The following is a 20854-nucleotide window of genomic DNA, read 5'->3' on the forward strand; positions in this document are numbered from 1 at the left end:
TGCATTTTGACAGCCAGAAAGGTCGAAAATGGCGTGCCGAGGATAAATTAAATCGATATTGATCATCCGATTGGCTGAATTCTATGCCAAAATTAAACTTAAAACATGAAATACGTATAGTTTAATTTGTAGGATAATTCCACCTAATTTAAAGTATAAACTGTAACCCTTAGGATTCTGTTTAAACTTTAAGATACAATGTAAGATTTAAAAACAGTTTTAACCAACTATAATACAAATACAAATAAAATAAATTTTTATTCTCTTTTTTAATTCTGGACTCATAAATATTCTCCGTGTAAAAACAGACGGGTTGACTCTACTTCTATCACTTAAATGTATATTAGATATAATATCTAACCTGGTTGATTCACTTTCTTCATAGGGCCCAACTGCTGGCCAGCAGAGTTAATGGTAACTGTACGTGACCATGGCACTGGGCCTGGAAAACAGTTGGCAATTCTATCAAGAAACCCGGTACTTGGGGGAGAACTTACCACTAGCCGACGCCAAGTACCAACTATCAGGAGATAGTGCCAATCCCTTGGCGAGTATGGTACCTGATGGCAAATAGACGGAATGGTAGAAGAAACAATTGAATCGTTTAAGTAGAACATCACAATCAGAGAAGAAACAGAGGCGGAGCAGCTGGCGTGCCAATCAAACAATGTGCTCATGTAGATAAATGTGGCATTTAATGCCGAGAATTTAATTTGAATTGAACACGAGCCAGATAAATTTAGTGTTGGATGTCACTTCGTTCGTTCCCACGCCGCATCAATGCGCAAAAACATAAGTTTGTTAAGACATTACAACAATTTAGTTTATTTCTGCGACTGACTCATTAGTGGCGGTTGATGAAATGAGATTTGCTGCATAAATTGCATAAATTGCTGTTGACTTTCGCTACAGACGGTTTCCGTTTGCCCTATAATAATTGATCACCTTAAAAACAGGTGTATTGTACTACAAACAACAATAATTTCACGTAGGAAAACCAATTAAACTAGTTGAAAGTTAGTGAATTATCTTAATGAAAGGTAAAGTAATTTTTAAGAATATACAAATTAAGTTCAGACATTATAAATAAAACTCAGATTATAAATAAATAAATTGTTAATAAAATTTAATGTTATTTTTGTTAAATTTGCATTCACCAATTTTAAATTTTAGCGCATATAATCCTATCGAAATATCGATTGTTCAGTGCAAGCATTATATTAATCGGTCCTTCTCTACCATTCCAACATCTGACTATCATCAGCTGTTTTTGTTATGATTTTTTCTTGACTAATTACAAATAATTTTTAAGATGACAGAATAACTTGAAAACTTAATGAATAACTAATAACTAGAAAATATTAAGCAAAAAAACAATTAAGCAGAAATGTCCAAGTTACCGAAAGCATCACTTAGTTTGAAGCAGGTAAGTAGATTTCAAAGCGCTTTGGATACATTTTTATGGTTTTCGAAAAATATTAATTAATCAATTTAACAACAATTTAATGAATTGAATACATTGTAGTTTATGCTGCGTCAGGAAGTACTGAAGCTATACCGGGAAATATTTCGAACGATTCGTCAGGTTCCGGACAAAAACAGCCAGCTGGAGCTAAAATCCTGGGCACGGCACGACTTTCAGACGAATCGCCATCAAAGTGACGAAGTGGCCATCAAGATGCTCCTTCAGCACGGCAGACGCAGCCTTACAGAACTAAGGACCAGCCTTCAACTGAGCGGGGTGAGCGAGGGCAAATAGGATCAGTCTTGAACATCTTAGCTTAATTTGATTTTATTTTTGAGCTCGACAACCGTACGAAAATAAATACAAGTTAAGACTAAGGACTATGACAAAAAGCTATCGAATCTTTGAGGTGCTACAATTCGCTGTGTTTTTGTGTGTTTCGTGAAGGTGAATTAGCAGTCTAGCGTCTTTGCAGGGAGTTGAACTCCCAGGATCATCTCAGTTTTCCATCAGTTCTTAAAGCAGGGGTCGCAGAAAACTCAGCCAGGCCACCTTAAGCAGGGCCAGTGCAAAAAGGAGGGAACCCACACTGGTGATTATCAACGAGATGATATCCCTCTTGGCATGCTGATCCACTCTGCCCACCAAGAAGCTGTGTATCACGGTGCTGGTGATGTGGGCGCCATCGAAACCAAAGCAGGGAATGGCATTGATCAGCGCCAATCCTATGCTGAAGACCACGTTGTACTTGAGGAGCAGCAGCCAGGCATCCGGCCAGGCCGCCTTTAATAAGCTATATCTCGGCACAAAGGCGGATACCTCTACAGTTCGAGTGACATCCCATGGATGGCCCACATAGATCACCGGCGGCAGCTTCTCTCCGCGAAAATTCTGTCGCTTGAACGTCATTATGGCAGTGATATTTCGTATAAGCGGTCGCAGGCAGAATCCCTCGTTGCAGACTCCGGACGAGCAGTGCTCGGTCACCTCCTCCAAAGTGCGGCGCACATTGAGACATACATGCTGCGGCAGCTCCACCGGCACATCTCCATTTGCGTCCTCCACCACCTCGAAGCAACTCACGTTCGGATTCAGTTCATCACAGCACTGTAACTGGCCATCAATGCTATGATGTGAGATGGCGCTGCTTTCGTCGTTAAGCTGCACGAAATCCGCACTCACACAGTAGCCCGGCTTGAGCTTCAGAGAGTTTTGTAGGCATGTCACCCAACTCTCCTCGCTGTTGACTGGGCAGCCGTTTACTTGGGTTATTTGATTGTCCACCTGCAAGCCGCGCTCTCCCCTCAGCGGGGATTTCCTTGTTAGTTCGGTGACCACTACGTGTTGGTTGTAGGCGTACAATGGTGACATGGTGATTCCCACCGTTGAGATTAAGAGATAGCACACGCCGGCGAACACAAAATTATGCCAGATTCCAGCGCACAGAACACGTAGCTTGCGGAACCAACGAAGACTGTTTAAGTGGTCGTGGGAGAGTTCCGTGTATGCCAACGGCAGGCAGAAGATGAACTGAAATATTAATATATACCTAATTAGTAAGCATATTAAGTTGTAAAGTAAGCTATATCATTCTGACCTTTATTCCAAACCCGGTGACAGGCACATCCTCCATCACAGCGGCCAGGGCGTGTCCCATCTCGTGCACTACCAGGCAAAGCACAAGGGTTGTGATGTAGTATCCGATCTCCTCCAACGGCAAGTTAACGCCAGGCAGTAAAATTTCCAGCTGCACGGGGACTCCAACAGGCGAGGATACAGATGAAGAGCTGTCTTGTTCACCACTGCTGAAGATAGTGGCAATGAGCAGGATGAGACCGATCGGGAGCAGCGAAAAAGTGACTAGCACTCCCACATTGAAGCTGGTGATCATTACTCTCCGGGTGCAGCTGTTACCGGCAGATCCCCAGCGGAGGAGGCTCCTGTTAAAGGCACTCGTGTGCCAGTGGAGGCTCATGAAATTTATACTCAGTCCGGTGTTCTTGAGGAAGGCATCGTACGGGTAGTGCATGCAACTCTAAGGGATTACTTTAGTATCTGGACGTAGTTTGGCTGAATATACTACACCTTGAAGAAGCGGTCGAAAAAGTAAAGAACGCCATAAAGCGATGCCAGCACTATGAAGAACACCAAGGGATCCATGGCTGGTGAGGTCTCAAGATGTCATTGGTTGGTTGGGATTAGGATGGTGATGCGGATTCTACGGTAGGGAGTCCTCCGGTTGTTGGACGCCACTTGCGGATGCTAGTAGTCCCTTCCGGCCGGGAATCCTTCCCGAAATCGTACTCCTTCGGTCCCGACTCCTTATACTAGCAATGCTGTGTAGTCCGGACCAGAAATCTGCATTAATCACGTCTGGGAATCTTGTGCGCAAATTAACCTGCGTAAAAAATCGAAATACTAAAAGCTAATCGCAATCGATTGCAGAACTTATCGGTGGCCGCTGGATTTATCAATAATACCGATAAGCAAGCTTATGTGGGCGCGAAAGTCTTGAACATTTTTAACTATTCAATGTCAAACAAAGAAAACTGTTCCAAAAACAAAAATACAAATTTTTAATAAAAAAGTGATATATAAAGTACTGAATAAAAATTCAAATTACATAGTGTTAATTGACATAAAATACATCAAACACATGAGCGAACAGGAGTTCTCATATAAGAGACTTTTGCCGACTTGCAGGGTGATCGTCTCCATTATGGCCTGCGTATCCTGTATATCGGGCGTGGCTGCCGGCTACCTTTTTATGACCAGCTTGTCAGGCGTCTCTGAGGCGGTAAAGATTGTGTGGACCACCGGATCGGCTCTCTATGCATTATCCTCGCTCCTGTTGATTATTGCAGTTTGGAAGGTAAACCGCATGCCCAATCAGTTGAGGAAATATTCTTAAGAATCCTTTAATTTCGCAGTTCATTAAATGGCTGGCCTATCCATACATGTGCATGCTGCTCATGGCCATTGCCGTCTACACGATGATCCTGCAGTGGTTACTCAAGAACCTACCGGCTGCCGTTTTCTCATCCGTGGCCATCAGCTTTATATTCCTTGGAGTGGCGTTGAACATGACCAAAAACCTGGAAGAACTACGCACATCTCTATAAAGCAATGCAAAGTTTACACGTTTGGTTTTCCATTTATATTAAAAATTTGCCGTGCCGTAATCGCTTGACACATATGTATATACAAAAAAATTAAAAAGCAACGAATACCTACTTGGATTAATATAGGAAAATAATAGGTATATGCATTGAAAAATGTATATAAAGACTTTGTTAAACTAATATTGAGCCTCCTAGAAAATAAAATTTGTGTGTCTTTAATTCGTAAATCAATTCGTAATTCATTCATCAGCTGTTTTCAGAAATAAAAGTAGGTGGTTCTGGCAACAGGCGGCCAAAAGAGCCTAGCAAAACAAAACGGATGAAAAGCAATGGAAATGAAGAGAGGACCTCTTACTCTTGTTTTCCCTTTTTCCAAACCGAAACTCACCACCACCAAGTTCACCTTAACTGAGTTGGGTTTTTAATGGACCTCCAGAGGACATGAGTCTCATCAGTTTAGTCGTGAGCTTGAGCAGCAGCAGAACAGTCGCATCCGCCGAAAAGGGCAACAAGCGAAGAGTCCTCACGAAAAATAAAAAGGCTTTTGCAAAGGGTTTTCCCACTCAGAGAAAGTGTTCAACAGCTTAAGGCAAAGTTAGGGCGTATTTTCAACCGACTTAGCTCACTGAAAGGATCCAATTCGTTCGCGAGATTGAGTAAGCTGAGAACAAAGGACTTCAGCTGGAATCTCGCCCCATATCGATTTGTTCCAAAAACTGCATATTCGCCAGCAAGTGAGTGAGAGAGTGCGCTTGTGCTGAAAACGGATACGGAAGGGGGCGACAAGGAAGCGGAAGCGGAAACAGCTGCTGCATAAACAAGAGTAACAGGGGATACTGTGTGTCACATCAACGCATCATGACGCCAGAGCAGCAAGGATATTGCCCCTAGGAAAACCCATACAAGTTCCTCAAGGAAGCCCTCAAGGAAAAGCGAACGCAAATCACAATCGATTCGGAGGACAAACCATCAAGACGAACCCGCAAAGGATTCAGTGCCAAAGGAGCCGTTCCGGCAGAAGCAGCAGAAGCAGGAGAGTATCCAATTTGGGCCAACCGGTGAAGGCCCGCGAACGTCAGCTCTTCAGGACTTTAAGGACCCAAAGCAGAGGCAACCCAATGCATTTGGGTGCACAACAACAACGCCCCAAGCAACAACAACAACAGCGCGAGCAACAAGAGAAACATCAAAGGCGTTTCACGTTCAGTAAAGGACGGCAATGTCGTCCCTACAGCGTGACTGGCATTTACAGGTGAGTAGTACTACACAGCATCCCTTTATCCTTACTTCGGGAAGGTCAGGAACCATCCCCCTTGATTCCTCCTCGCTGCCTTTTCTGGGGAGTGGGCCAATGGCAATCGTATTGAGGTAGCTGGGGTTTGGGTTTCCCTGGTGAGCATGCGCACTGGGCCAGAGTGTGTTTTACGAGTACGTAAACATTGCAAGCGACACGAGAATGGGTCAACGTCACAAGTTGCATCCATCTTAGTCGATTTAGAAGAACGGGGACAAGAAAATAAACAATGCATGCCCCCGACTGCTGATGGAATGCAGTTTGGAGGGATTACATTCACACATCCTGACCTGCAAGACCAAAAACCCAAAGTCAAAGTTCAGTCGTGGCATGGTGTTGACCTCTCATGACACCTATTAAATCGCATAGTTGTGTTCCTTTCTGCAAATGAAAATTAACTTTTTATTATGCATAATTATTTACAACCGTTGATTTTGTAAACATGTAAGATGAGTTTTGTGCCAAATCTTTAATATTTAAGTACGTGTTTACACTAGCATATGGAAGTACAGCTAAAGCATCATACTTAAGCATCAATGTCCTGCTGATTGGGTGAACTAATTGGCCTAGGCCTGTGCAACCTAATAGCGGTTATTACAGAGGGTTAGCAATTACTGCTGGCTCAACAAGTTGTGCGTCAAGTCATCCCCACTAGATTCCCTCCCCGACTAGATTCCACCCTCGACCAGCCGACTTGAGGCCACCCCTTTCACCTTGACCGCTTATCGTTCAGGCCCACACACGAGCGCCAACTAACTTGGCCCGGGGGAAGGTTCTTCCGTTTCATTAAGCGCTGGCAAAGGCCTTGAAATGTTGGGAAATTGAAAACAACCAGCGATTGCAGAGCTGCCCCAGCGAAAGCTTCCTGACAGCTTAAGCCGGATTCCAGCTGACAGCAGAGGGTGGTCTTGGGGGTCTTGGCGTCCAGGATATCGTATACCATCGCATGCCACGGCGACTTGGGCCTTTGACATTCGACAAGGTCACTGGCTCTAGGATGCTGTGACTCATGCTCTTGAGGGGGAGTTGCCAAATGCCAAGAGTTGGCCAACGCTCATTAGTCGTGTCAGATGTGTGACTCCATATTGCACTCGTTCAAGAATATTGCATGTCTTCTATTTGGCTTATTTCTACCATCAATATGGTTGGCAGTTCATAAGCGGCATGAAAGTCGACAAATGCCATGCCACGTAAACAAAAGACAAAATTATTAAATTTACTTTCAAAGTTAGAATTATATTTAATATGTAATTGCCTATCCAATTATAATAATTTGCTTGGCTTTATTAAGCATAAGTGATGTTATTTGTTATATATACCATGCAATATTTATTCGTTATAATAATTATTGATTATTTGCTCATTAGAACTGACATACTTAGAAAGGTTACTTAAGTAAAAGCAAATAAAAAGGTTGAATAGAGCGCTTCACCTGTTATATTGCGCATAGGTTTAACCAGCGATGGGCACCAATCCTTCTTTCTAATGGGCACACGCGTCGCATACTTGATATTTGATGCCTTGCAGTGTATCATATTACGTATACGTACGTCATTGGAAATACCAAGAAATAGGTGGGAGCGGGCCAACTAAGTGCGAAATAAGAAGCTATTAGGAAATGAGTTATTACGAACTGTTGGTTATAACAATAAGATTGCTTAAAGGATTCAGGCGTTTAAAACTAGTAAGGAAATCGTTCCTTAATATGATTTACAAATATTAACATACATTTTTAAATGTATATATTTATATGTATAGTTGAGCTGTTGGCATAGCTGCAAACCCAATAATACCTTAGATCAACTTACCGAATTTCGTTTTTGACTGCTTTCCAATTGTGTCCTTTCTACGAGGGCTTGGCAAAGATTGGCGTCTTATCAGCACGGGTATTTCCTGGCATTAGCCTTCGGTTCGAACATTGCATCGTCCTTGGATTGGAGCAAACACCCACCACTCCTGCTTTGGGGCCAATCGAACCCCCCATCAATTTCCGGCAACAAAGACAGAAACTAAAAAAAAAGGACTGAAAGGCAACCGCATGCCAGACCAGCCCCACCTCGCTCTTGACCCTGAGTCGACGGAAAATGGAGGTTTCGTGGGAGGAAGTGGCAGCGGATCCCGCAGACAAATGGAAAATTCCCAGACGTCATGCCAGCCCGCAAGGCACAGCATGCACCTGCAGCCTGGCATCGATTTAACAAAGTACATATAACAAGAAAATCCGCTCGGTCCGCGGGTAATTACATAGCCCAGCGGAGCGGGAATCGGGGAAGAACTGGATGTTAACTCAATTAAACAAAACGTATTGCATACATTAGGGCGCTGCAGCGATGTCGTCTATAAGGCGGCAGATCGCGTGCGCTCCTCGCATTTCGTTTAGCAATGCAAATTGGGCTAAGTTGTTGCTTCCTTGACCCGCCTCCAGTCGATTTGTCAACAGCGCCGGATTTCTGACGGGTTAACCCATTTTTGAATGCTACGGCGGAGGCGGAATTTCGGATGCACGCCAATTTGGGACATTAACTTTTGATGTTGAGTGCCTGATAAGTAGTTTCGCAATTAAATTGGCCCATTAGCTTGGGTTGCATACTTTGTTAACTTGTTATTTAATTGTTATTTAAAAAAAACATCCCACTAGGAAACTCCATATCTTATACATATGTACTTAACTTAATAGATTAATATTAAATATTGCACTGTATAACCAAAATGCTTAACATATTTAATGTTTTATGATACAAAAATACTATTTATGTTTTTCGCAGGGTTCCCGGGGATCGGTTTACTGCGCGAGTGAACCGGACCCAACTGGTGGAGTCCAGTACGAGTCGGGAGGGCGCCTTCTCCACACGAAGACGGCTGAGGGCTCCGGCGGAGGGGCGGGCGTGGACGGGTCCGGTGGCGGAGTCGGCCTCGAATGCGGCTCCCTGTTCTCGGTGGTATCAGCGCCGCCGGCTCCACTGCCCGACATCGTTGTGCCCACCGAGCTGGATGGCAAGCACATGGAGTCCGCCGCCTTCCGCTCCGGATGCTGTTCACCCAACGCCTCGCCCATGCGACGACCCGCCACCCTCAGCCTGGACACGCAATGCTGCCCGAGGACCCTGCACGCCAGCCTGCTGGAGCATCAGATCTCCGAGCTGGAGGAGGATGACAATGAGAACCTGCTGACCGTGTCCAGCATCACGGCGCGACCGTTGATTGCCAAATCGCATGAGCTTCGCAGCAGTCGGAAGTCGGGTTCGAGTTCCGGATCGGGCTTGAATACGGCCCGGAGCAGGTGCGTCCGCCGGGCCAAGGAGCGTGAGCGAGATCGCGTGACCGTCGCCAGGCGTAGCAAGCAAGTGGTCAAGGATCGGGACTCCTCAACGACCACAACGGAGAGCGGTGGTCCGAATGTGGAGCCACCGGACGGCGGTTACGGTTGGTTCATCGTCTTCGGGGCCTTCTCCGTGCAATTCTGGGTGGCCGGACTGGTCAAGTCGTACGGCGTGCTGTATGTGGAGATTATGGAGACATTTCCGAGCTCTACGGCCACCGTGGCCTCCTGGATTCCAGCTATCCTGTCGGCTCTCTGTTTGGTCCTGGCCCCGCTGTCGAGTGCTCTTTGCCAGCGATTCTCCTGCCGAACGGTGGTCTTCGTCGGCGGCATTTTCTGCGCCATGGGCATGATACTGAGCTACTTTGCTACCAGTCTGCTGCACCTCCTCCTAACATTTGGCGTTCTCACAGGTGCATAATGTATAATCACTTTAAATTAACCCTTATCACATTAGTAATTATATTTATATTCATGATGTTAATATTTAACTATTTCTTCACGCTCAGGTATTGGTGGTGGCCTCTCGACTACTCCGGGCATAGTGATAGTGTCCCAATACTTTGACAAGCACCGTGCATTGGCCAATGGAATCTGCGTTTCGGGCACTGCCGCCGGCAGCTTCATCCTACCCGTGCTGATAAAGCACCTCGCAGAGAACTGTGGCTTCCACGGCACCATTCTGATCCTGGGCGGCTGCATGCTTCATGTGTGCGTTTCGGCAACTCTTTACCGCCCAATCAGTGCTTACACGGATCAGGACTCGGGCCAGGGACAGGAGGAGACGGCAAAGCCCCTGAACGAAGACATCAATCCGAGCACCACGGGCATTCTGACCACATCCACCTACCTAGACACCTGCGATGTGGGTGCGGGCCACGAGCTGAGCGACAAGTTTATCGAGCATCTGTTCCTGGAGGAGTCCAAGAACCACCTGAACTACTATGCCAGCAAGCAGCCAGGTGGGAGTATTATTTCATCGAGGAAAATTTCAAATAATAAGGCCCATTTGGTTACTTAGCCCAGGACAAGTCAGCGCAGGAGAGCGACGATGAGGTAAAGGATATTATTGGCGAGACCACTTTCATCAAGCCCATGAAGAAGGTGCGCAGTTCTGGATTGCTGCACTCCGTCGAAGATCTGAGCACGGACTCCACTTGGGTCTATCGCAAGCACTCCGGCACTGACTCCAATCGCGGAAGTCGTCGTCGGCGCAATGTCTTTGCCAACGACGAGGTGATCTCCAAGATCCAAGCCCACTTGGAGAAGCCTCTTTCGCCGCCGAGTGTGGTCAGTCGCGGACTCAGCAAGAGCATGGAGATACCCACTCCGGTTAGCAACCTCAGTGATCTCAAGCAGCAGCCGGTGGAGCAGGCGGAGCTCGGCATTCTAGACTCCCAGCTGGTGGAGTCCATTATCGATGGCGACTGCCACCTTGCCGCCGATGAGGATGATGACGACGACGAAGAGCAGGGACCACGCACTTGCTGCGAGCGCATCGAGATGTACCTGGACATCAGTCTGCTGCAGGACCCGAGCTTTATCCTGATGTGCCTATCCGTCACCTTGATGTCCGTCGGCTGTCCCTACATGTTGTACTATCTGCCCGCCCACGTTATTTCAATAGGTATACTATTTAAAATGTGCAAAGTATATTATTTAGGCGTACGATTTTAAATATTATATTTTCAAAAAAATAGTAATTTTTAATTTATTAATAATTTTTTCTATTATATGAGTATACATAATTACATCTTCAACTTTGTTCATCTTTAGGATACAATAAAAGTGAGGCGGGATACCTGGTGGCCATCAGCGCGGTCCTGGATTTGATTGGGCGCCTTGGACTCGGCTGGCTGTGCGACCTGCAGCTATTCGATCGCAAGAAGACCTACACCTTGTGGTAGGTACCAGCTATGGTTTATTTTTCGATCCAAACTAATGACATTTCCCTATATCGACAGCATTTTGGGCGCCGGATGTGCCGTGCTCACAATTCCCTTCGCCAAGACTCTGGTCTTAGTAGGTCTATCGGCCGCTGTCTATGGACTGTGCCTGGGTAGCTGGTATGTCCTTATGCCGGTCCTCCTTGCGGACGTCTTTGGCACGGACAGGATCAGTTCGAGCTACGGGCTGGTGAGGATGTTCCAGAGCATCGGGGCCATATCGGTGCCGCCGCTGGCAGGACTGATGCGAGATCTTTCCGGGGACTACGAGATATGCTTCTACTGCATGGGATCCTGCATGGTACTCGGGACCACTCCGCTGATCGTGTGGTCCATCCTGGAGGCCCGCAACCATCGCTTGTTTGTTCAGCGCGAGGAGGAGGAGTGCGAGGAGGCCTAGAAATGATTCGGATTCGTTGGTTGCCCCATATGTTAATAGTGTTTTAGTAGCGATCAAATACTAGTTGAGTTCCTGAGTTTCAGAGTTCAAATGCCTCACCGATATTGCTGATTCTACCAGTTACTATTACTACTATCCGTACGTTCTCATCCGCATCTTCGTATCTTAACCAATCCATGCCCACCCGCACCCAATCGCTTGTTATCCTTCCGTTGAGCAACAGCAAAAGGATGTGTGAGATGTGAGATGATGATATTCAAACGAAAAACCAAACAACCTAAACAACCAACAACTGAGCACCAAATGTTGCGCAAAAAGAACTGAGTTTAAAAGACATGAACTACAAATACCCGTATATAACTTTATAATATGATAACTACGATCAATGCCCGACTAGATGGTTATATAGGCCGACTATAGTTGTAGGTTCGCACATCCATATCGGAACGGACTTAACGTTGTGCAGGAAAAATCAAGTGGCTTTAGACAGAAGGGAGGCTTGAATGGAAACCATCACATTACATTACCCTAGAATTAAAATAGTTGTTGTGAGACATTTACCCATAAAGACAATTACCAAATAAACACAAAATCAAAAGGTATAACGCGTTTTATGGAATTAAAGGGAATGATATCGCTTGTTGTGGCTTTTGCATTTGTTTATGTTATATACAGTCGTATCATTTTTTTTATTCGCAATAAATTTTTCAACAATGGTTTGAAGATATATTTTTAAAGAATAAATATTTTGATTTCCCCAAAGAAAAACATGTTGTTTTATTAGGCTGTGAATAGGCTGTTATAACGCTGTTGAAATAGTGAGAATAATATAGTCGAACGCTGTTGAAACAGTGAGAATAATATAGTAGAATCGATAGTATATCGAGTAATATCGATTTTGTTCCATCACCACTGCATTGACAGTCAATTTTTCGCGTCCCAAAAGCGACTGAATGCAAATTTCGAAAAAAATTAAGCAGACATCGTAAACTTCGCACCGCTCATCATAAATTTCACCACTGCTTGACAAGGATCAACTGCGAACATGGATCTCAGCGGTCCACAAGCTCTGAACAACATACTTCAGCCCGACGAGTTAAAACTCGTGCCGGAAGACATCCAGCAGAAATTGTCGGCGTACATTAACAATTTCTCAGATGAGTACTGCAAGAACCGTGCGGCCGCCAATCGGTTGGGTATGTTTTTAAATTTGTATATATACTATTGTGCGCCATATTTCACATATAACTTTTATTTGCATGCGGTATGCTTGTACCTACATATGGGGCTCCAACTGTTCGGCGTTTGCCGGCTCAGATTCCGCTTCTTGTAATAAGCAAGCGCTATTGTATAGTTTCTAGCGTGCTAAACACTCTTGCGCCATTTATATATTTGTGTATAGAAATTTAAATATAAAATTCCGGTTTGTTGCTCTTAAAAATAATGTCTGCTTGCAGCAACATTATTTTCCTTATTAATTTTCACCTACCGCCGGTGTGGTAACACTTGCCGGACATTTTCCCACCAAAACAGTTAATCCAAGTTTGAAATCTCCAGGGAATTTCTGTGTTCCGTCTGCAGTCATATTCATTTTAACCCAAATACTTTGTGGTTACTTAAATCCAGTTAAGATGATTTTTCATATTTGTCCCTTTTCACAGCCGAAGCCGAGCAGAAAAAGGAAGAGCTGGAGAACAAAATGGAGGACTATCTAGTAAAATTTACCAGCTTTGAGTTAAATGTAAACGAGCTGCGCACTCATCTAGATCAGATGTCTTCGGAACGAGCTAACCTAATGGATACGATCACCAAAGGCGAGCAAACAATATCACAGTTGCGCAAGGAGAAGTCCTCGATAGTTGAGGAACGCGATTCACTGATGAAGGTAATCGAGCGCCAACAGGCGGAGCTGGAACGATTGAAGCAGGATCTGCACACCTACCAGCAGCAGCTAAGCAGCGCGATTGCCGCCAAGTGCGAAGCCATTGCTCGCGTGGACGAAATTCAAAGCAAGGAAGTGGCTCTGGAGCTCAAAGAGAACCGCATGGAAAGCGAACGCGATATGCTGCACAAGGAGATTTTGTTAATCAGCGGAGATCTCAACAAAACCAACGCCGAGTTGCAGAACATCCGACGGGAGCACACACTAAACACCATGCAGCTAGAGTCTCGCCTTAATGAAAAGACCGAATCCCTAAAGCTAATGCAGGAACAGTACGAACAGGCCGTCAAGACCATCGAGGAACTGACCCGCAAGGTTGAAACCCAAAACGACACCGCCTTCAAGCAGAACCAGGCAACGGAAGAGTATGTGGGGAAGCTTAAAAACGAACTTGATGCCAAGGAAAAGCTGTTTGAAATCTTTAAGAGCACCGAATCCGATCATCTGGTCCAGCGTGAGGAACTCCTGCAGGGCATCTCCGAACTTAAACGTTTGTTAGAGGAGGCCGAGGAGCAGTGCGCCCAGTTGGAAGAGCAAAAGGAAACCATGCAGCAAAAGCACAGCGCTGAGTTGGAGGAGCAAAATAAGAGGATTAAGGATATGGAACGGGAGCTAGCAAGTGCAAACGATTTGATAAAAGAGGTCCGGGAAAATAATTTAGAAAGCGCCATATGCCAGTTGGCCCCCAGTGCGGCTGTGGCTAGTCGCATTATGCGCTCCGATCTATCGTTTACCGAACTTTACTCCATGTACGCCAAAAACAGCGAAGAACTGGAGATACGAAATCGCGAAATTCAGCAGTTGAAGTTGCAGCTCAAGTCGATCATTGCTGAGGTCTCAGAGAGTGCCCCGCTTATGGAAAAACAGAAATCCGATTACCAAAAAATGAAGGAGACTAACAGTGAGCTCTTGCGCGAGCATGATGAATTATTAGAAAATAAGTTATACCTTGAGCGGGAATTGGAAAGGGCTTTATCTACCCTTAATCACAACCAAAATGAAAATAAGAAACTAAAACAGACGCACACCGATCTCAGCCGACAGGTGTGCATGTTGCTGGACGAATTGAACTGCATAAGGGCTGGAGTGAAACATGTACGTAACCAACCAACTCGTCAGGCAACCACCAGCGAAAGTGTGATCAACGATAACTTGGTAACCTTTAGTTCTATTGAAGAGTTGGTGGAAAGAAATACATACCTCCTGAATATGTCCCGGGACCTCACACAACTGTTGGAGGCTAGCGAAAAGAACCAAGATAAGGTCATGTTGGAGCAGTCTAAGAATCACATAAAAAAGCTCGAAGTGCGTTTTGCCGAATTGGAGGATTTATTGACGCAAAAGAACAATACGGTTACTACATTGCTATCTAAGTGCGACCGCTACAAGAAGTTATATTTCGCGGCTCAGAAGAAGCTGGGTCAAAATACTGTGGATATGGACGACTCCAATCTGGAGCCTAACGACTCTGTACTTGATACTTCAGAGCAGCCGGCAGCCAATTCTGAGGAGAACAGGAAACTGGAAATGAGGGTGCGACATCTGGAGCAACAGTTGGAAGGGGAGGTCAAGAAGTACGCCTCACTGAAAGAGAACTACGACTATTACACTAGCGAAAAGCGTAAAAACGATGCACTGGCCCAAGAACAGTTCGATTCTATGCGTAATGAGGTGCGGGAGCTAACCAGCAGTAACTGCAAGCTGATGAACACCACTGAGTTCCAGAAAGAGCAAATCGAACTGCTTCACAAACATATAGCCACCTACAAGCAGCAGGTGTCTACATTGGAAGAGCGTACCAAGAACTATGAAAAGACCATTATTAAACACGAGCAAACCGTACATTTGCTCAAGGACGAAGTGATGACCGCACACCGCAAGCACGCAGCAGCCGATGCAGAGGCTCAAAGCCTTCGCCAAGAGAATCGCATTCTAAGGGACACATCTTCTCGACTGCAGATCGAAAAGGAGACTTATCACCGCGAGCAGCAGAGCCAATCACTGCTTCTAAACAGTTTGGAATTTATAAAGACCAACCTTGAGCGATCTGAGATGGAGGGCCGTCAGCGTTTAGAGCAGCGTTTAGATGACACTGTACGGGAACTGGCTGCTCAGCGTCGTCACTTCAAGGAGGAGGAGGAGAAGTTCCGTGAATCAATTAACGAGTTTAAGCGGCAGGCGGAGACGGCCATCAAGTTGAAAGATGAAGAGAGGCAGCAGGCAGATAAGTGGCAAGCGGAGCTTATCAACGTCCGCGAAGAACTTGCTCAGAAGGTCAACAAGGTCAATGAATTAAGCAAAAAACTTCAGGAAGTTCTGACGCCCACTCTTAATGACAACCCCATCACTGCAGCCAATAAACGAGCCCGAGAGTTCGAACTTAAGCTGGACCAGGCCACGGTGGAGATTGAGTCACTCACTAAAGAGTTGGCAAAGACTCGTGAGCATGGCGAGCAGTTCTATAAGATGTCTCAAAGCGCCGAAAATGAGATCAAGCGTCTGCACGAGCTTCACGGCGAGTTGGTGGCCAAGCAGGAGGAGGAAATCAAGAAGCTTCGCAGTTCAGAGGCTGAACTGAAGACCCGTATAAGCGATTTGGAAGCGGAGGCCATGTTGTCCAATGTCACCGAGCAGAGCAAGACTGTCGACCAGTCGGGTCAATTAAAGTCAGCCCAGGACGATCTAAAGAGCTTGCTAGAGAAGCTTACGGAAGCTAATTGCACCATTCGGACGCTGCGTTCCGAAAACACGAGCCTGGTTGAATCTCTTAATGCTGTGGAGGTGAAGTATGCTAACGGAATGATACAGCATTCTGCAGATATTCAGGAGCTAACCCGTTACAAGGCCGAATTCTTCAAAGCCAACGACGAACTCAACCAATTAAAGTCAGGTCGGGAATCATTGCAAGCCGCATACGATGAACTTCTGCGTTCGAATGTCGAGGCCCAAAAGCTGCTGGACAAGGAGAGGGAGGAGTCAGAGAAGAGAGTGGCTGATTTGCATGCATTGAACTCCAACTTACATGATCAAATCGAAGCGCTGGCCTCGAAACTGGCTGTTCTGGCCAGTCAAAGCCAAAACCCGAACTCTTCCTTGAATGAGTCTGCAATGGATGCAGATCAGAGCCTAAATGCTTCTGGACTAACCGCTGCCGAGGAAGGAAGGAACAACGAACAGCTACTAAAGATCATAAAGTTTTTGCGCAAGGAGAAGGATCTGTACGCTGCCAAGCTGGACATTCTCAAGGCGGAAAATGCTCGTCTGATTTCAGAACACGCCATTCAACAAAAGAAGGTTGACGAACTAAATGGCTATCTGAACCAAGAGCGCGCAAAGAGCCAGACAGACGTGGTGTCGGCCAACAAACACGAGGAGGTGCTACGCAAGATTGAAACTCTGAATGCCATCACCGATAGCAACCGCATTTTGCGAGAGGAGCGTAACACTTTAACTGTTCGCGTCGCCGAACTCACTGATCGTATTAGCACCGTGGAAAAGGAACTGTTCCCGCTGCAGTGCAGCAACAAGGAACTGACATCGAAGATCGAGGAGATTAATGTGGAGAACACCTCGCTCCGCACCGAGGCAATCAAGTGGCGGCAGCGTGCTAATGCGCTGGTCGAGAAGAGCAATCGCAACCCAGAGGAGTTCAAGCGTCTGCAGGCTGAGCGCGAGCACCTGGCCAAGTTGCTGACTGCCGAGAAAGAGCTAAACAAGAAACAATCGGATGAGCTGACTGTGCTAAAGCAGCGCATGAATACAGAGATCCCAATGCTGAACAAACAAATGCAACTTCTAGACGAGGCGCGCAAGAAGCAAGTGGACGAATTCACCAATCTCAAGCAAAACAACACACGCCAGACGCAGGATATCATGGAATTGAAGAACCGACTACTGCAAAAGGAGGAAGAGCTGTTGAAGGCCAACGAGGAGTTGGAGACGAAGGACAAGACCATTGCAGATAAGGAAACCAAGGAGATACAGCTTCGTAAACTGGCCAAGCGCTACAAGGACTTCTATATAGGCCTTCAAGCTCAAGGTGGTGGAACCGAATCGTCAGCGGAACTGGAGAAGGTTCGCAGCGAGTTAGAGGAAGTTAATAATCAACTACGGGCGCTTAAGGATGAGCACGAAAAGGTTACCAAAGAATGTGATGAGGTCAAAAAGCGCACAGAACCAGAAACGGAAACCAGTGCCATACGACAGGAATACAAGGCCAAGTTGGACAAACTTGTAGTAGACCTTACAGTGGCTCGTACTGATTTGGTCAATCAAGAGACAACTTTTGCTGGCACCAAATCCTCATACGACGAGACAATTGCCCGTTTAGAGAAGGAGCTGCAAGAGAACATAGCCGCCAATAAGGACATCAACCTGCGCCTCACCCGCGAGAACGAATCGCTGCACATGAGAATTAACCAGCTAACCCGTCAGCTAGGATCTCAGCAGTCAACCAAGCCCTCGACCAGCTCGGTTGCCGAGAAGGGCAATATCTCGGAGAGCTCTCCACGAACTGCTAACGTGAAACCAATGTCTGGTTCGGCAACGGTGCAACAATCGGCCACCGTAACTCCCTGGCGTGGTGGGGAGACTCCTTTGGCCAGCATACGTCCTATTTCGGTGCAAAACAGCCGCACGGCCGCGATTCTACCTACGAGCCAACAGCCCCCGGCAGGATCCAGTACGTCCACCTCCTCTTCATCATCGTCTTCATCCACTTCCACAACATCCGCCGCTAGCGGCGGCAGCTCCGCGGTAGCCCAAACCGCTTTGGTGCCACCACAGCAACAGGTTCACACCACTGGAAGTGCCGCCCTGGAATCGATGGCATCCTCCTCACCCACTTCCTCACATACCGATTATATGCCGTCCACTAGCTCTGCATCCGTGGCCGTCGCTGCTATTCCGCCGATGGGCGCCTCATCTGCTGCCGAAAGTTCCCAGGAGGCGGAAAGTATCCAGCACCCGCAGCAGAACGATTCGCAGTTGTTTGTAGGCGGAGCCCAACAGCAAGTTGTGGCGCTGGTGTCGCCGCGTGTTGAAGGGTCATCTTCATCATCCAGTTCCACGTCTGTCCCGACTGCCACTGCTCCCAGTGTCCAGGATGGCGGAAGTCAGAGCCAACAGCCCAGCACTTCTGGCAGCAGCAGCAGCTCCTCCACAGTGGTGAGTAGCCACAGCAGACACACCCCGTCCAGCAGCAATGTGACGACCACCCAGGCTGGATGCTCCTCACAAGCCATTAAGCGTCCTCGTGACATTGAGGGTGACTCCTCCACCACCACTGAGGAGGGTGTCCCCGAGAAAATGTCAAAAATGACTAAGAGACTTCGCGGTCCCATGCACAGCGGAGAGCTATCGGCCGGCCACATTGGTGATTCCGGAATGGATGTCGATCAAATGCCAACCTCCTCTCAGCGCGATCAGGAGGATGACATTCAAGTTGACTCAGACGACGAGGAGGACGTTCTGGCCGATGCCGACGATGGTCCCATTGACGGAGGCGAGGCCGAACAGGAGGGCTACGAAGACTCATACGAGCAGGACAACGAGATGGATGACAACGAAGGTGGTGACGATGACAATGATATAGCTGTGGATGCCCAGGACAACAACGAGGTGGACATTGAAGTGCCGGAGCAGCACATGCAAGCTCAGGAAGAGAGTCAATCGCTGGACAACCAGGCAATTGCAACTGCATCCGCTTCCACTCAGGAGAACAACCAGAGTCAGGCCATCACCAGTGGCAGTGGAGAGTCATCGAACCCGGTGACTCTACCTCAGGCTGAGGCCTCCAACTGGAAGCAGGCAGCTGCCTCAACGTCCACAGCAGCCGCCCGACGCAACGAAAGGTAGGTTAACGATTATTCTACGATGAGCTTCACTAATTGAATTTAATCAAACAGCTCTGTGGAGATTGTAAGTTCCCCTCAAGTCTCGAATTTTTGTGAGCAACCTGCCCGCTTGGAGTCTGCTGAAGTCGATGGCACTGCCGAGGTGGCCGGCGGCGCGCCTCATGAAAGCGCCGGCCCCAGCGATGCGGGAGCTGCCTCGGCCAGTTCCCCGCAAAAACAGAGCGAAGCAGGGGAGAGCAGCGGAAGCGACGCCCTTAAAGCTGCCGACGAGGGTGATCATGCTGACGGAGCAGAAAACGCCAGCGAAGCTGATGAGGCATTCGCCGAGGAGACAATGGCTACTGGCCAAGGAGAAGACTCTCAGCCGCTAGGAAACGATAGTAAGTTACAATAAATAGTGTACATGGAACGGAAAACTAAGCAATTAATTTTATCCAGATCCAAATGTGGGCACTAGCCAATCGGAGGTGTCCCAAAACCAATCCAATCTTGGCGAGGGAAACCCCACCGAGGACAGCGAGGGAGCCGACGGCGTCTCCTCCGAGGGTGAGAAGCAGGCGGTGGGTGTTGAGGTAAGTAGTACTTGCCTTGGTGGCAAGATAGCTGTGTAGAAAAGCAGGTCGGTCCCGGTGAGACCCTGCATGGAAATACGTAACGTCGGGTGTAACCCAGACCAATCTGCACCAACTGAATCCTAAATTGATTGCTCTCCATTTCTTTTTAGGAGGAGGGTCGCGAGGCGGAGGCCACTTCGCCGTCGGAGAACACTAGATTTCGCACGCTGCGTAGTGCGGTGCCCACCCGACGAGGACATCGCGCCATGAGGGGTGGCAGTCCTAACAGCCAGAACCGGCCGCAGCGAATTGTCTGGCAGCGGGACACGTCGCCGGGAAACATTCAGCAAAACCAGATGTCAGCCAATAATAATCGCTTTGCGCAACGGGCCCGCAACCGGCGTCCCATTCGTCGTCCGTCTCCAAACAACTTCAACAACGGAGGACGATTCCCTTAGGGCGAGGAGGTCGGCGGACCCGCAGACGAAAGTCCGCTATAGGCTGACTATAAAATCATTGCGTTTACTCGGCTAGAAATAAGTCTCCTCGCATTTAAAAACACCTAGTCTAAGTTGAGCCACAAATACACACATATTACTAAACATTCTCCAGCTTGCAAGTCCTGAGTTTCTGCAGTTGACAAGACACAAAAAAAAATAGACTTTGTAATAAATATTTGTGTAATTTGGCCAATATTTGATGCACCTTTCTGGGCAAGGATTTCAAACTGGTTTTACCCCAGCACTACAAAGGGGTTTACTTCCTGAATAAATTGGCTCATTCTAGTAATGTTATAACGCATAAAGATGTAGTTTACCCGCTTTAAACCATATTTCATAGTCTTTAAAGTAATTTAAAGAAGTTCCAATGATTTTTCTGATATTCAAATGAATGTAAAACATAATTATTTATATTACAGTATTGAAACTACTCAATTAATTTAGTTTGATAATGGGG

General features: G+C 46.8%; 5 protein-coding genes across 5 annotated transcripts; 4 read left to right on the forward strand and 1 right to left on the reverse strand.

The window, feature by feature from the left end:
* The first annotated feature begins 1227 nt into the window (after positions 1-1227).
* On the forward strand, positions 1228-1842 carry LOC6734044 (LYR motif-containing protein 2). The gene is made up of 2 exons (XM_002081044.3): positions 1228-1426; positions 1526-1842. Exons 1-2 carry the CDS (start codon positions 1388-1390, stop codon positions 1757-1759), a joined length of 273 nt encoding a protein of 90 aa, XP_002081080.1. The 5' UTR covers positions 1228-1387; the 3' UTR covers positions 1760-1842.
* LOC6734045 (membrane-bound transcription factor site-2 protease) lies at positions 1777-3886 on the reverse strand. The gene is made up of 3 exons (XM_016182281.3): positions 3551-3886; positions 3063-3500; positions 1777-2995 (listed from the first exon to the last, which is right to left on the reverse strand). The coding sequence occupies exons 1-3, from the start codon at positions 3623-3625 to the stop codon at positions 1982-1984; spliced, it is 1527 nt and encodes a 508-aa protein (XP_016027054.1). The 5' UTR covers positions 3626-3886; the 3' UTR covers positions 1777-1981.
* Positions 3887-4066: 180 nt separating this feature from the next.
* LOC6734046 lies at positions 4067-4698 on the forward strand. Its single transcript, XM_002081046.4, has 2 exons — positions 4067-4337; positions 4396-4698. Exons 1-2 carry the CDS (start codon positions 4122-4124, stop codon positions 4585-4587), a joined length of 408 nt encoding a protein of 135 aa, XP_002081082.2. The 5' UTR covers positions 4067-4121; the 3' UTR covers positions 4588-4698.
* Positions 4699-5055: 357 nt separating this feature from the next.
* On the forward strand, positions 5056-12148 carry LOC6734048 (monocarboxylate transporter 12). The gene is made up of 6 exons (XM_039291563.2): positions 5056-5839; positions 8647-9613; positions 9710-10162; positions 10222-10827; positions 10977-11103; positions 11165-12148. Exons 1-6 carry the CDS (start codon positions 5807-5809, stop codon positions 11544-11546), a joined length of 2568 nt encoding a protein of 855 aa, XP_039147497.1. The 5' UTR covers positions 5056-5806; the 3' UTR covers positions 11547-12148.
* Positions 12149-12400: 252 nt separating this feature from the next.
* Positions 12401-20832, forward strand: LOC6734049 (nucleoprotein TPR). Its single transcript, XM_016167851.3, has 5 exons — positions 12401-12742; positions 13208-19340; positions 19395-19723; positions 19782-19915; positions 20068-20832. Exons 1-5 carry the CDS (start codon positions 12592-12594, stop codon positions 20353-20355), a joined length of 7035 nt encoding a protein of 2344 aa, XP_016027056.2. The 5' UTR covers positions 12401-12591; the 3' UTR covers positions 20356-20832.
* The last annotated feature ends 22 nt before the right edge of the window (positions 20833-20854 follow it).

The sequence above is a fragment of the Drosophila simulans genome, chromosome 2R, assembly GCF_016746395.2.
Source record: "Drosophila simulans strain w501 chromosome 2R, Prin_Dsim_3.1, whole genome shotgun sequence".
NCBI classification, from domain to species: domain Eukaryota; kingdom Metazoa; phylum Arthropoda; class Insecta; order Diptera; family Drosophilidae; genus Drosophila; species Drosophila simulans.